The sequence below is a fragment of the Magnolia sinica genome, chromosome 5, assembly GCF_029962835.1.
Source record: "Magnolia sinica isolate HGM2019 chromosome 5, MsV1, whole genome shotgun sequence".
NCBI classification, from domain to species: domain Eukaryota; kingdom Viridiplantae; phylum Streptophyta; class Magnoliopsida; order Magnoliales; family Magnoliaceae; genus Magnolia; species Magnolia sinica.
Window position 1 is genome coordinate 33,851,138 of NC_080577.1, and position 15,161 is coordinate 33,866,298.

Consider the following 15,161-nt stretch of genomic DNA (forward strand, 5'->3'; position numbering starts at 1 on the left):
CTTTCCACGGCGGACGCGGATTTCCTGCGAAAGCCTTTCGCAGGAAGTTCCTGCGCAAGGATGCTGGGTGGGGCCACCACCATGGTTTTTGGGAAATATACTCCGTTCATCCGTTTTGCAAGATAATTTTAGGACAAGCTACAAAAAACGAGGTGGATCCAAGACTCAAGTGGGCCACACGAGAGGAAAAAGTAGAGATTCAGTTAGAACCGTTGAAGCATTCTTATGACCATAAAAGCTTTGTTTCAGGCTTTTTTTTTTGTATTTTCACTTCATCCTTGTGTTAATAACCTTATAAACGGTTTGGATGGCATATAAACATCAAGGTGGAGCCCAGGAAGCTTTCAACGGTAGGTATTTCTTTCCCTCTCGTGTGGCCCACATTAGTTTTGGATCTACTTCGCTTTTGGTCAATTTTCCTAAAATGAGCTCACCAAACGGATGAACGGAGTACATTTCCCAAAAACATGATGGTGGGCCCCACACAGCATTCTTGCGCAGGAACTTCCTGCGAAAGGCTTTCGCAGGAAATCCGCGTCCTTCCACGGCCGCTCCATTCGGATGCGGATTCGCTTCTGAACCCGACAGTACCGAACTCGCTACTGAAGTGACGTTATCACGTTTTGTGGCCCCACCTTGATGCATGTGCTGTATCCACGCCGTCTATCTATTTGGAGAGATCATTTTAGGTCATGAGAGAAAGAATAAAGCAGATTCAAAGCTAAAGTGGACCCAGCACAGAAAACATTGGGGACAGTGACGCCCACCGTTGAAACCTTCCTACTGTTTTCTGTGGTGGGGTTCAATTAAGATTTGGATCTGCCTAATTCTTTGTTTCAAGCAATAAAATGATCTTTCCAAATAGATGGACGGTGTGGATACAACACATACATCATAGTGGGGCCCACAAAACATGGTGACGTAACTTCACTAGCCAGTCTTGGTTCAGGAGCTAATCCGCGTACATTCCGTTCGGAATTCCCGTCTCTTCTCTCTTTCTTTTCGACACGTCGCCACCGTTTATGATTCTCTTCTTCTTCCTCGGAAATCCCATATTCCTCACTACTGAAAAACCTCTCTCTCTCTCTCTCTCTCTCTCTCTCTCTCTCTCTCTCTCTCTCTCAAAAATCCGTCATTTTCAGCTCTTTCTCGATTTCAATTGCTTCATCTGATGCTGAAATTCTCCGAAATCCGACTCCCGTTCGAAGTCCTTTAGCTGATGCTATAGCTATTTCGAGCTGTTTCTCTTCATCTGATCTTTCATTTCTTTTTCGTTTGATTTCGATCTTTCTCAGCTAGAAACCGTAATCTCTTCGTTCCCCTTTTCAGATCGTGCGATTTCGATATCTGTTTTGTCAGTTTTAGCTGCTCCCCCAGTGTTTTTTTTTCCTTTTTCTCTTTCTGAAATTGAAATCGGACCGTTGGATTTGAAACTCTCTGTTTGGTTCTTGATCGCCTCCCCGTAGCTGACGCTGAGAACTGGCGGAAGAAAGGTACGCGACGAGTTCACGTTTTCTCGAGACGAGGAGAAGTACGCGGTTTTCTCGCCATTTTCTCGATTCTTGCTAGTTCCTCTCTCTACCCGCACATGAATACGCGGGTAAACGAGCGCCCAAGTGTTCGACATCAAAGCCGTTAATAAGGTTTGCCTCACGGTGCGTGTGGTCTAGATCAGAACTCAGGCCGGTCCGCTCATTAGGTGGGCCACGCGTGCATTGCAAAATTGAACGGTTTAGAAGAAACCATTGCCAGCGTTTCCCATTCATTCAAAGACGGTGCAGATTAGGTGAGACCCTGTTTCCTTGAGTATGGTCCACCTGAGACTTGATCTTCTTCTTTTTTGGGGTAATGCGCTGAAATGATCTGGAAAAACGGATGGATGGTGTGGATACAGAATACATGCATCAAGGTGGGCCCCACTTTTAGGCCAACACCGTCTTGGGTGAGGCCAGGATCTCACCAAATCCGCTCCCGCCGGTGGCTGAAATCCGCCGATTGGCTGGTGTACCACACACCAGCAACCTAGCCGGTGTGGGTACGTCACCAAGTTCTGTGGGTCCCATCGTGAGGTATGAGTTATATCCAAACCGTCCGTCCACTTGGTGAGCTCTTCCTAAGGCTTGATTCTAAAAATAGGATAGATCAAAAAATGAAGTGGACCACACTCTAAAAAGCAGTGGAGGATTGAACGCCTGCCATTGAAACCCTTTTGGGGTCACATAAATTTTGGATCAATATAATATTTGTTGTTTATTTAATTCAGGTCCGTCTTATGATCAGATTGGATGCAAAGTAAATGTTACTGTGAGCCGTACGAATGTTTTAACGGTGAGAATCATTATCCATTTGTGTGGTCAACTTGAGCCTTGTTAATTATTCGCTTTTAGGAACTAGATCTAAAATGATCTTTCCAAATGGATGAACGGTGTAGATATGATAAATACATCATTGTGAGGCCTATGTAACTTTGATCTCTTCTTTAAATCGTACATACAACTCGGAGCGTCAGCGCTCGTCTTCGCACGACACGTACCCAGACTAGCCAATCTGCTTCGATATGCCTTGGGAGCTAAGGTGCCAGAAGAGGAAACGGATTGGCTACTCTCCCTGACACCAGCCAATGGCTAGTGGTCGGTACTTTGTGGGCCCCGCTATGATGTATGTGTTTCATCCATGCCGTCCATATATTTTTACAGATCATTTTACTATATGAGACCAAAAATGAGTTATATCCCAATCTCAAGTGGACCACATTGCAGGAAACAGTATTTAATGAGCGTCAACCATTAAAAACATTTTGGGGGCCATAAAAGTTTTGGATCAAGCTGATTTTTGTTTTTTCCCTTCATCTGGGCCTGTATGACCTAATCAACAGATTGGATGTCAAATAAACAGTACAGTAGGCCTTAGGAGGATTTTAATGGGGGATATCCAATCTCTATTGTTTTCATGTGGTGTGGTTCACCTGAGAATTATATACTTCTCATTTTTGGTATCAAGCCCTAAAATGATCTTTAAAAATTGATGAACGGAATGGATGAAACACATACATCATGGTGGGGCCCACAGAGCACCGACCACCAGCCACGGGGCTGGTGTCAGGGGGAGTAGCCAATCCGTTTCCGCCAGAAGAAGCACGTGTGTACGGACTGCGTTTCGCGATATTTTCACGATCATTTTTCGTATGATAGTTTCTGCGATAAGTTGTTTCTTTTCTTTGGCGTTTTCTAGCGAGATAAAGATGGGGCGAGAGCGAGGCACGTGAGAGACAATTCACACGTGTCTTTGGTCGGACGCGGATTTCCTCCGACCGTTGTTATAGGGAGGCCGTGCGGACGCAGATTACCTGCAACATCGAAAATTAGGTGGGGCCCACTGTGATGTCTGTGAGAAATCCACCTCATCCATCCGTTTTTACACCTCATGTTAGGACAAGAAACCGAAAGTGAGGCCGATCCAAAACTAAAAACGAAAGGAAACAGCGGAGATTGAACGTTCCACTGTTGAAAGATTCTTTGGGCCACAGAAGTTTTATATCAGGCTAATATTTCACATAAACATCAAGGTGGACCCCGAGAAGGTTCAATGGTGGACATTTTCATTCCCACATTGTCCTGATGTGTGGCCCACTTGAGTTTTGGATCACCCACATTTTCGGTTCAAATACGGATGGACGGGTGGATTTCTCGTAAACATCACGGTGGGCGCCACCTAGCGTTCGACCGCAGGAACTTCCAGCGTCCGGCCATCGTCCGGTGTCCGTGGATATCGACATCCATTCATCACATGGGCCGCTGATCACATGAAGCCCACCTGGTGAGCAGATCGGGCTGATTTTTGTAACTATATATGTTCTTGATGGTGGGACCATCCTTCTGGTCGGGTTGGACGTAATCCACACAGCATAACGGTTTTTCTTATATCCTATTTCATTATATATTCTAATTTTTCCGAGTCAACAAACTCGTCCGAGTCATATTGCCAACTAGAACGAGTCAGCACCGTGTCATTGTCTTCTTTTTTTGAATCGGGAACTTCAAGGTCAGCAGAGGGGCCCGATTTCGGTGGATCCCTGACTGTGGAGCCTACTTTGATGCATTTAACGTAAATCCACACCGTCCATTCGTTTTTAAAGATCATTTTAGTTCATTATAACAAAATTGAAGCAGATCTACATCTCTGGTAGACCACACCACAAGAAACAGTTGTTAATGATAATTAAAACCTTCTTGTGGGCCACGAAAGTTTTGGATCAACTTGATATTTGTTTTTTCCCTTCATCCATATATTTGATACCTTATCAACAGGTTGGATGGAAAATAAACATCATGGTGGGATCCAAGAAGTTTTTAATGGTGGATATTCAATCACCACTGGTTCCTGTGGTGTGGTACACCTGAATTTGGATACTATTTTTGTGTAAATGACCTCAAATGATCTTTGAAAACGGATGGACGGAGTGGATGTAAAGAATCCTAATCACGGTGGACCCCTCTGTCAGGGAGAAGCCGCGCCCCAGCAGGAGACCCGTGTAATAACCCGCTGGGTACTACTACACCAATGGGAACACTGAAACTATCTAATTTGGTGGTCCCGCGGTCTAAATACCAAAAGCTGCCGACCGACACTACCAGTGGCAGTGGAGCCGGAGACTTGAAAATACGTTTTAAAATCGCCTCCCGATACGTCACTGACATTACTTTAAAGTTAAGTTTTTATAACCGTTGCTGCTTAGATCTCAGGAAATTTTGAAAATAGGGCTGGTGCCATACACCTCGGGACCAGCTGAAATCGTATTCCTCAGGATCTTGGATCACGTGAAGCTGTTCCTAACCGATAAAAGGTAGGCCCCACCACAGATAGCCCAAAGATCCAAAACCACCCCATTCAAAACGACAGGCACATATGCCAACGTTAAGACGATAAGATAATCCGAAATGGCGCCAATATGGCTGTTGTCTATCCATGGTGTGGCCCACATTTCGACTGTAAGCTGAGATCGTGTGGAGTACAATTTCGGGTGCTCCCAGTTGTAACTTGCTCTTCCCTATTTTAAAAATCCCCGTCTCTATTTCAAACGTAGAGATTACTGATACAGCTAAAACCAGATAAAAAAGAAGAGTGGGTTTTATTCCTTGTAGGTCCATTTCCATGTTGATGGGTAACGGGTCTTTATCGAGTTGCAGGAAGGTTGCTTTCAGGGTGGTGGGTGATGCTTCAGTTTTTGGCTTTTGAACATTTAAAAACCTGTAAGTCGGTATCAGATTATCTGCTTTCAGATATGTGATCTGCATTAGCTTTGTTTTGACTCCAGCCGTATCTAGAGAGATTGATTTGGGTTGGTTTGAATTAACATACTTCTCCCGTTCTTGGTACTCTCTTGCTTCTCTTAGTTAGTTTCACTGCTTCAGTTTCAGAGAGCAACATCTGAGAGTGAGATCTTGTTGGCATTTGTTTTGATTGTTCAAAGTCAAACGAAAGTATGGTGACTGTTTGAATTTGATCGCTGAGTGCTTTTCTATTTGCTCTTTTGAAGAAAGATATTTCGTCCTCCAGTTTTTCATTTTTCTGATTTCGAGCTTCTTCGTTGGGCCTGTTTGGATGTACCCTAATTCACTGTTTTATTGGATATTCTTTGTGAACTGGGCTAACATTTTCACTGCCCGTTTGGAGCAAGCTGCTTTCTTGGAAACTTCGTCCAAGAAGTGTCCATTCATGCCTGAAATTGCTATCCCAAAAACTTCAAGCCGGACTTATTTTTGTTAGCCGGACTTGAAGTTATACAGGTGGTGAACATGGGAAGTACATTCCATCTGCTCCTAAAAGAAATAACACCCAAACAGGCCCTTATGAAATATATTGCATTTTATTCCGGTGTTGTAAAAATGTTTAGCTAGTTTGTATAAGATAATCTTGTTAAGATTTTCTGATCAATCCAAGATTTAGCGGTTCAATATTTGAAAAGAGAGCATATGTTGTTGTTGTTGTTGTTCATTTAATTCTTGATAGCTTGTTTTCTTTCCTTATATGCTTAATGAGGGTAACCTCTATGACCCTTCAATTTCCACCCAACATGGTGCGCCTCAAATCCCATTAGTTGTTGTTGCTGTTGTTCATTTAATTCTTGATAGCTTGTTTTCTTTCCTTATATGCTTAATGAGGGTAACCTCTATGATCCTTCAATTTCCACCTAACATGGTGGGCCTCAAATCCCATTAGTGGGCCATGGTGCAAAATCGCATGAATTGGACAATTGGACGAATGGTCTTGGTTTGATTGTGGCCTACAAATGAATAATTTGAAGGGGGAGAAAAAACTATCTGCAGGCACCACCTATCTGCATTTAGGCAATTGGTGCAAATTTTTGCAACGCCATTAATCCATGGTGGGATCCATCAGGATCACCATTCAGATCCTATGTGGGGCCCGCCGTGTATGGTTCGACAAATCAGGGCAGAACTCCTTTGCATATTCTTCTGCATATTGTTTTTGGGTAATAGGTATGCCCTGTTTTCTAGATATTTGATTATGTTGATTCTTCAGTCATTTTCTCTAGCTCAATAAAACTAGTTAAGAATCAAACTGTATTTAAAAATTCAAAATTTTCCGTCAGAATCCTGATTCTCATGGAATGGGATGGGTGTGCTGAAACTTTTGTTTAATGTAGCCAGCATGAATTCTGGGTAATTTTCTTGCTCTGAATTTATAGCTTCTTATCGGCAGAAAAATGTTTGACCATGCTCATATCATTTTTTCCTTGAGAAAGATGACAGGATTTTCTTTTCTATGCAATTTCAGTTTGCCGAAATTTAGGCATAAAATGAAATCATTGTTATCCCAATAGCTTTGTTTAGATATAATTTTCATTTTGAGATCTGATGGAATCATGTATTCGCTGTTTTCAGATATAACAAAAATTCCCTTTTGTCGCAATCTTCTCAGACACATTTGATTGTGCGGAGAACCTTGCTTTTTTCTCTCAGCAAGAGTGAACAGCATGTGTTTTATCAAACACCATACGAATGGTCTTGATCACCGAGAGGACCAGGCCTGTATGGTCACTGGGTCAAGCAAAACACTTCATTTGTTTCTCTGAGCACCATTGGTTACCTATTTATCAAATTGATTTTGACTGGTTTTGGAAAAGCCAAAGAGCACTTTTTTCTTCTTATCGTATCAAAGAGGGTCTGCTTGTCATTTATAATGTTCAATGTGAAGCTTATATGTCTATGTTGCCTTTCTATGTTCTAAATATAAATATTTTATTTGGTTAAGATTCAAGGTGAATTTTTCTGAGACTAACTGCTGGACGTAATTTAACAGGTGTATGTTGATTTTGTTTTTGGCTGTAATACATGAAGCTTCCACTGCAGATTACCCTGGCTTGCATCACTAGCGTCCTCTGGTTTCAGTATATTTCTTGCGGTCAGTGTCCAAATGATATACTTTATGATTTTGTGGTTTTGTCCGTATAAACCTAGAATTACTGATCATGTAGCAGCTAACACAGAGTTAATGCATTTTCGAAGTTTTAACTGTCTTATTAATGTTTAAAGCTTGTGAGCAACCGATATTGTTCCTTCGTTGTTGTTTTTAACATCTATGTAACTGCTCCAGAGCTTTTCTTTTATCATTGAATCTGATTCATTGGCCTTACTATTGGCAGATGAATTTCCAGGAGGGCCGGGTATGGAAAAATGGACATGTTTATGTGCAGCTAGTAATATAGGAACAGAGAGCTATGCTCTTGTAGCTAACTGTTCTACAGCCTGTGATTGTAGACCCGGTATGTTTCCAATCTATACTGTGATCATTCGAAGTTTTATGGTGTTTGTTTGTACAGTTTCTGTTTTCTTGTGTGAGATTTTAAAGACCCATGTACTGTTTCAGAACCAACTGCATCAATCAAATCATTTTCAATTCTTGTGACAGCCTCTACTTTGAATGATGTACAAACTGCCGGTACATGACTTTTTAGAAACAGTGCTACAGAGATTTTTTCTTTTTTTCTTTTTTCTTTTCCCTTTGAGACACAACTTAAATATCATCATCACCACCATCTAAGCCTCATCCCAACTTATACTTACATATAATAGAAAAAGAAGAAGAAGAAGAAGAAGAAGAAGAATATGAGAAGCAAAAAGCCGAACATCTGAGGCAACGAAAAGAGATGATAAGGAATCATCACCATACAAGGCCTAAGCCACCACCCAACATTCATCTATCTGCTCCCTGGATGATTGACGCAGGGATGAACGTGATGAGGTCAATCACCGTCTTCCTCAAGGATAAGTACTCTGAATCCACGGAGTGTCTCTGGACTCCTCACAGAGACTTCTCGAATCCACAAGGAAAAGAAATAGAAATAATTTTAAGATATATGAAAGAAACTTCTTGAATGATTGATTGATGAAATAAACGAGTCTACAACCCTTTAAATAGGGATATCAAGACTTGGAATAAGTTTAGGAATTAAACTATAACTAAAACTTCCTAAAATTCGTAACTTACCATAAATAGTAAATTTACTTTTTATAGTAAGTGTCCTATGTGGCTTAACCACATTGTTCTCCTGATTTTTCTAAACACCTTTCATGTTGGACACAACTCCTAAAGCCCAACGGATGAAGAGTTATAATCAAACTAAAACTTACTAAAAATAGTAAAAACGAAAATAAACATGGAATTCGACCGTTTATATGATGGAATCTCGCAAATTGCAACCCGGCATGTTGGCTAAAGTAGCTCATCCTACCCCAAAATCATATTTGGTACGTCGAGTAACTCATTTTGGTTTGCGAGATATGCCTATTTTAAGGTTCTGACGGTTTTAATGATTTTTGCTTCTGATCGGGCCTTTTCTGATCTATCTTGGACATGAAAGTGTCTACGACCCACTCTACATCAGTCCCCTCCACTTCAAAAGAACTCGTCCTCGAGTTCTCGTGCTACTTCGATTCTTGATAGTCGATCTGGTGCGTCATAACGATACCTGGATCATAAGTTATGATCAATTTACAGTCCACCTTCTTTTGGTCCAACCATGCTAGGAATATATATGTGACACGTTCTACATCAGACCTCTCCACTTAGAAAAAACTCGTCCTCGAGTTACTCATGGAACTTGGCTCATGATTCTGAGATAACTTCTGACGCCGATGTTTATTAACCATTTTCTTGTACTTAGCATTAGGCTCTTGAGCTGACACAATACATGTACTTGTGCTTTCCTTGAGTTGACTAATATCGACCAGTTCCTTCACTTCTGCCTTCAAGATCTCGTATTTTTTCTGATAATGTGGGCAATTAGGCAGACTTGCCCCTGAGACGGGATCAATGTGATTTTGTATATCTCGTATGGGAGGCAATTTATTAGGTAGTTCGTTAAGCACAACCGCCTTGAACTCCTGTAATACTGGTTCCAAATCCTCTGGGATATTCACAGGCTCCACATATTTTTTCTTTTCAACTAATGGATATATATCTCTTGTTTTGTCAGATTATTTAACAAAAATCTGTTCAATTGTAAGAGATTGTCCCTCCACTTCAGAAGTCTTGGGTTGGTTCTCTCTTCCCATAGGGAGAAGGCCAATCTTTCTACTGTCTTTAGTAAATGTAAATACGTTATCCTGACCTCTATACATAGCAATAGCATCAATATTATTTTGCTATGGTCGACCAAGTAACATATGACAATCTTCCATGTCGACTATGTCACAAAGTACTTGATCCTTATAATTTTTACCAATTAAGAATGAGACAGTGCATTGTTCAGTTACCTTGGTCTCGTTAATCTTTTTTATCCAGCCAATTGAGTACGGGGAAGGATGTTTTGTCATTGGTAGCTGTAACCACTGTTTTAAATATCGACGATATCGTCCGATATATCCCATAGGCCACGATATATCTTGTATCCCACCAGTGCGATACAAAACGCACAAGTAGTGCGATATACCCCACATGTTCGATCTAGTGAGCATTTTTGAATTTCGATGCTCTTATTTTCTGTAAATCATGTTAAATTAGTGTCAAATTGTTACAAATTCAGGATTTTTCATGTTCTGCATGAAAAATCATGGATTGGGAGCTTTGATTTCGAGATTTGAGAGAGATGGGCCGAGTTGTGAAAATTTGAAAAAAATTCAAAATTTCCCAATTTCTCGCAAATTGTTTGCAATCTTTGTCTTAAAACATCACATCAAACATGTTTGTAACCTAATCTAGTGATTCTTCTTTTGCTTTTGAATGTATTGCTTGTGTTTCCACATGTCTTCTTACATTTATAAATTATATGAATAGGCATCGAATATACTTGCATTAATTTAGTTAAACAACGCATAAATTAGGACCCCATACAAATAAAACATATTATGTCTACATGTTTTTTGTAATGTTTTGATTTATAAGTGTGTCTTAATGTCTTTTTTAACAATCACCGAAGTTTCATTGAAAAATTCAACCAATTTCCTAATGTTTCCCCATGTTTCCAACAACAGTGATACATTACACGATACAGCCGATATATCCCATGCGATAACTGATACATATCCGTATCCCAGGAATGCGATACGTAACGCGATACCGATATTTCAAACATTGGCTGCAACTTGTCCACATCACTCTTGAGACGATCGAAGTTTTATCGAAAAATTCAACCAATTTCCCAATGTTTCCCCATGTTTCTAACCACAGCAATACATTACACGATACAGCCGATATATCCCATGCGATACCCGATACGTATTCGTATCCTAAGAATGCGATACGTAACGCGATACCGATATTTCGAACACTAGCTACAACTTGTCCACCATCACTCTTAAGATGATGTTCTCGCTACTCTCACTGTCTATAATTACATCACAGACCTTTCCGTTGACAATGCACCACGTAGGAATATATTGTGTTGTTGTGGGATGTAATTCCTTCCGTGGAGTATACAGTAATCGCTTCACAACTAGAGATTCTCCACGATCCTCACCCATCAATTCATCGTCATCTGCTACTTCCTCAGTGGCTTGTTCATGTTCATTAAAGTCAGGGTCTTCTTCTGCGGTCTTACATTCGGTGCCCCCTTCGTTTATGGTCAAGTGTGCTACGGGACGTTGAGGACAGGTGTTTGATAAGCGGCCGGTTGACCACAGTGGTAACAATTGTTCGACGTTGGTTGAACGTAAGGATTTGGAATTCTACTCGGTCCCGCTTTTATGGGTGCTACACATTGAGGCCTAGATGAGTCACTCCCTGTATCATGGTTTGCGATTGCAGGATGTTGAGGACGTTCTCCTACTGGTTCTTTTCCTCGTGCCAGCACTGGATCCTACACGGGACCCGTTATGGGGGGTCAAGTTGAATGATAAGGCCGATTCGAAACTCTTGTAAGTTGCGTTTTTGCCCTACCTGCCAATTGAACTGCTTCATCCACGATCCCGACTGGGTGCATTTGAACTCGATCCTGAATTATCGATCGTAACCCTCCTATAAATCGTGCCACCTTCTATGACTCAGATTCTGACAGATCGTTTCGTGTTGCCAACCGTTGGAATTCTTCAGTGTAATTTGTGATAGTTCGATTTCTTTGTGGGCAATTCTGGTATTGCTGGAATAATATCTGCTCATAATCACTGGGGAGAAATCGTGATCGAAGAAGACGTCTCATCCGTGGCCATGATGAGATGGGCACCTTGTTCTGGCGGGCTCATGAGAGTTGTAATTGTTCTCACCATGCAGAAACACCAGATTTTAATTTAAACGCTACCAATTTTACCTTTTTATGATCTGGCACGTCCATGTAATCAAAATCTCTCTACTTTAGCTAGCCAATTGAGGAAATCTTCTATACATAATAAACCATTAAAATTAGGAAGTTCAGCCTTACATCGATAGTCTCTTTCAACACGATCTAGATGATCGCCTTCATGGATTGGTCTTCGGGCAAAGCCTTCATTAAGGTCCTCGTCGCTAGAACTTAAATCATCTGGTGTAGCCCTACGGTTTGCCACTAGCAGTGCTTTACGGAAATCAGGGTTGTGTCGTATAACAACCATGGGCGGTAGAGCAACCATAAGCAGTGGAGCATCACCTAAGGCTCAGGGTGGAAGTAGCACATCCGCAAGATGGTCAAGGGTTGCCTGCAGCCCTTGCACGGTCAACTGACTCTCCCGGTGGAAAGCTTCCATTCTTCCCACAAGATAACGAATCCCTGTATCACCGTCCACAAGATTTTGGCTCATACTTTCGTTGTTTGTCATCGGCCTAAGGGAAATCCTCGCTCTGATACCAATTGACGCAGGGATGAACATCATGAGGTCGATCACCGTCTTCCTCAAGGATAACTACGAATCCATGGAGCTTCTCTGGACTCTTCACAGAGACTTCTCGAATCCACGAGGAAAAGAAATATAAATAATTTAAGATATATGAGAGAAACTTCTTGAATGATTGATTGATGAAATAAACGAGCCCTTTAAATAGGGATACCAAGACATGGAATAAGTTTAGGAATTAATCTATAACTAAAACTCCCTAAAATTCGTAACTTACCATAAATAGTAAATTTACTTTTTATAGTAAGTGTCCTATATGGCTTAACCATGTTATTCTCCTAATTTTTCTAAACACTTTTCATGTTGGACACAACTCCTAAAGCCCAACAGATGAAGAGTTATAATCAAACTAAAACTTACTAAAAATAGTAAAAACGGAAATAAACATGTAATTCAACTATCAATATGATGGAATCTCGCAAATTCGGCGTAAGCAACCTGGCTATGCCAGGTTGGTTGACTAAAGTAGCTCGTCCTACCCCAAAATCATATACGGTATGTCGAGTAACTCATTTCAGTTTGCGATATGCTTGTTTTAAGGTTCTGACGGTCTTGAAGACTTCTGCTTCTGATCGGGCCTTCTCTGATCCATCTTGGACATGAAAGTGTCCGCGACCCACTCTACATTAATGACCCCCATAGTGGTTTGAGCCTCATTGCCCAACTTTTTTCCCCAATGGCACCCGTGTAAAATTCAGAACAAATCCACCCCCGCATCCCCCCCAAAACACCCACAAACACCTCCAACAAAGTCACAATGGAAAAATAAATGATCCACCATTATCTCATTACGAAGAAATAGAACACAAACATTAGGAATTATCATATTTCTACTTCTTAGTTATGAAGAAATAGAATACAAACATTGGGAATGATCATATTTCTACTTCTTAGTTATGAAGAAATATAATACAAACATTGGGAATGATCATATTTCCACTTCTTAGACTATCTATGGTAAGGACTTCTCTCTACCATAGAATGCCACCCAAACAATGTCCAGGTAATGCGATGTATTAGCCATCAGAGATATTACCTGGCTTCGTCACTCTCCTGACACCAGAGAATAAAAGGACTGAACAGAAAGTCCCACTCCATTCCAAACACCAGTTCCACTCATCTTTTTCTTCCAAGCTTGGACTAAAATCTATTCAGCACTTGCATAAGACAGATGTATCTCTCTACCTCTTCATCTCTAAGAGCCCTCCTGAATGTCGGATACCACACAACCCGACCACTTCCCCTAAGATTAAAACTGAGTTGCCGTCAATTCTTTATTTGATGCCACCTGAAACAGCCTAGGAAACGCCTGAGATAATCGTACGTATACTAAAAACGTAGATGGTTTCCATCAACTAACTTCCCCAGAGGAAAGACATACCCCTGATGCGTTATATGACTTTTTCAGATGGAGGAATTATTTGATCCTCTAGTTGGGGCTTTACATACTTAGGTTTTCAGTTCTCACAAGTGAGGCCCATGTTTAGGTACTCTAGACCATTGCTCTGTTGTGTCCTACTATGGATGTGGAGCATTGCTGTATTTCTACTTCTTGTTGAATTGTAAGATGCTAGCCTCCAATCTTGTTACTTTTTTCAGTTGAATGTGGAGCATTGCTGTATTTCTCTTCTTGAGTGTATGTTTGTAGGCCAAAAACCAGAAGGGCAGGATTGTCCCACCAATGAGATTTTTGGGGTGTGGTCAAAGTATTCTGTATTGGTAACAGTGGCCGTAATGGTCACCACCATTACTGATACAGGTATTGGTTGTAACGGCCGATATGGGAGCATAACGACTGTTACGACCACCATAACGGTTGAAAATTTTCTTTTGCCCGAAAATTTTTGAAAAAATATTAAAAAATCAATAATAATTTAAATATTCCAAATATGTATTCATTTTTTGTTTTGAACATGTTTAATGGTAGTGTGTTCACTCTTTGGTGAGTGTTTCGACCAGAAACGAAAAGTATTTGATTTGGGGAATTATCTCAATTAATAATAATAGAGAGAAGGAATGAAGAGAATAATCATCATATTATATATATTCTGAATTCGTTACATCATTTCCATCCTTTGATTCTAAGATAAAGTCTTTATGATTAAAAATACAAATATTGAATGAGTTCAAATGTAAATTTCGGCAGCATTCTGGCTTATATCATTCAAGTCTCCATAGGAGATGAGTTGTGCGAATCTTCTATATATATCTTCATGAATAATATGATGGGATATTGAAATATCTTAAAGAAAATTCTTCAAAATATCAAATATATGTTGTCTTTCAACTATCAGCGCAACTCAACAATGAGTTGCGCGGCCCAAGTAGTTGCGTGGTTCAGCCTTGTGTTCTCCCCCTCTTCTCTTCGATACCTGTCAGAGGTACCAATCTTCTGAGAAATCCGATCCCTCAAATGAAGGGGAAAGGGGGTATTTATAGGCTTCCACACATGCGAACCCTCTATCTCCATGCTGTGGGGCCCACTTCACAATATCTCAACCGTCTAATCCGACCTAATCGAACTGATGTTGCACGGACCCACGCAATCAATATGCTTTGCATGGGTGCACGCAACACAATGTCTTTCCCCTTTTTCTATTTTTATTTCTTTTTCTCTAATCTTTCTTCTGATTTTGTTTCTTCAATCTTCATTATTTTTATGTCTCAACAAATTCCCCCTTGATCCTTTTATTTGTTCTTCTTCTTTAAAACAAAGAAGTAGGATCAATTTACCATTTCTCTGTGCTCATATGTCGTTACGCAAACCGATGCGGCACTTCAATCAGGTCCCGTTCAATCACTGTCGGGTCCATTCTCTCTATAAATACCGGACTT

At 40.7% G+C, this 15,161-nt stretch overlaps 1 protein-coding gene across 13 annotated transcripts in view; it reads left to right on the top strand.

Annotated features, from left to right (window-relative positions):
- Window positions 1-1,078: 1,078 nt before the first annotated feature.
- The window catches only part of LOC131245927 (receptor-like serine/threonine-protein kinase NCRK), a 41,187-nt gene continuing 27,104 nt past the window's right edge, over window positions 1,079-15,161 (top strand). For 3 of the 13 annotated variants that reach the window (XM_058245704.1, XM_058245715.1, XM_058245717.1), the window contains exons 1-4: window positions 1,080-1,786; window positions 5,142-5,249; window positions 7,324-7,425; window positions 7,667-7,786. In XM_058245704.1, coding sequence (XP_058101687.1) covers window positions 7,356-7,425; window positions 7,667-7,786 — 190 coding nt within the window. In that variant the 5' untranslated portion in view covers window positions 1,080-1,786; window positions 5,142-5,249; window positions 7,324-7,355. Of the gene's footprint in view, window positions 1,787-4,307; window positions 4,844-4,972; window positions 4,989-5,141; window positions 5,250-5,393; window positions 5,486-7,323; window positions 7,426-7,666; window positions 7,787-15,161 lie in introns of those variants that run through there. The other 10 variants (XM_058245712.1, XM_058245716.1, XM_058245713.1 and 7 more) reach the window with 9 other exon arrangements.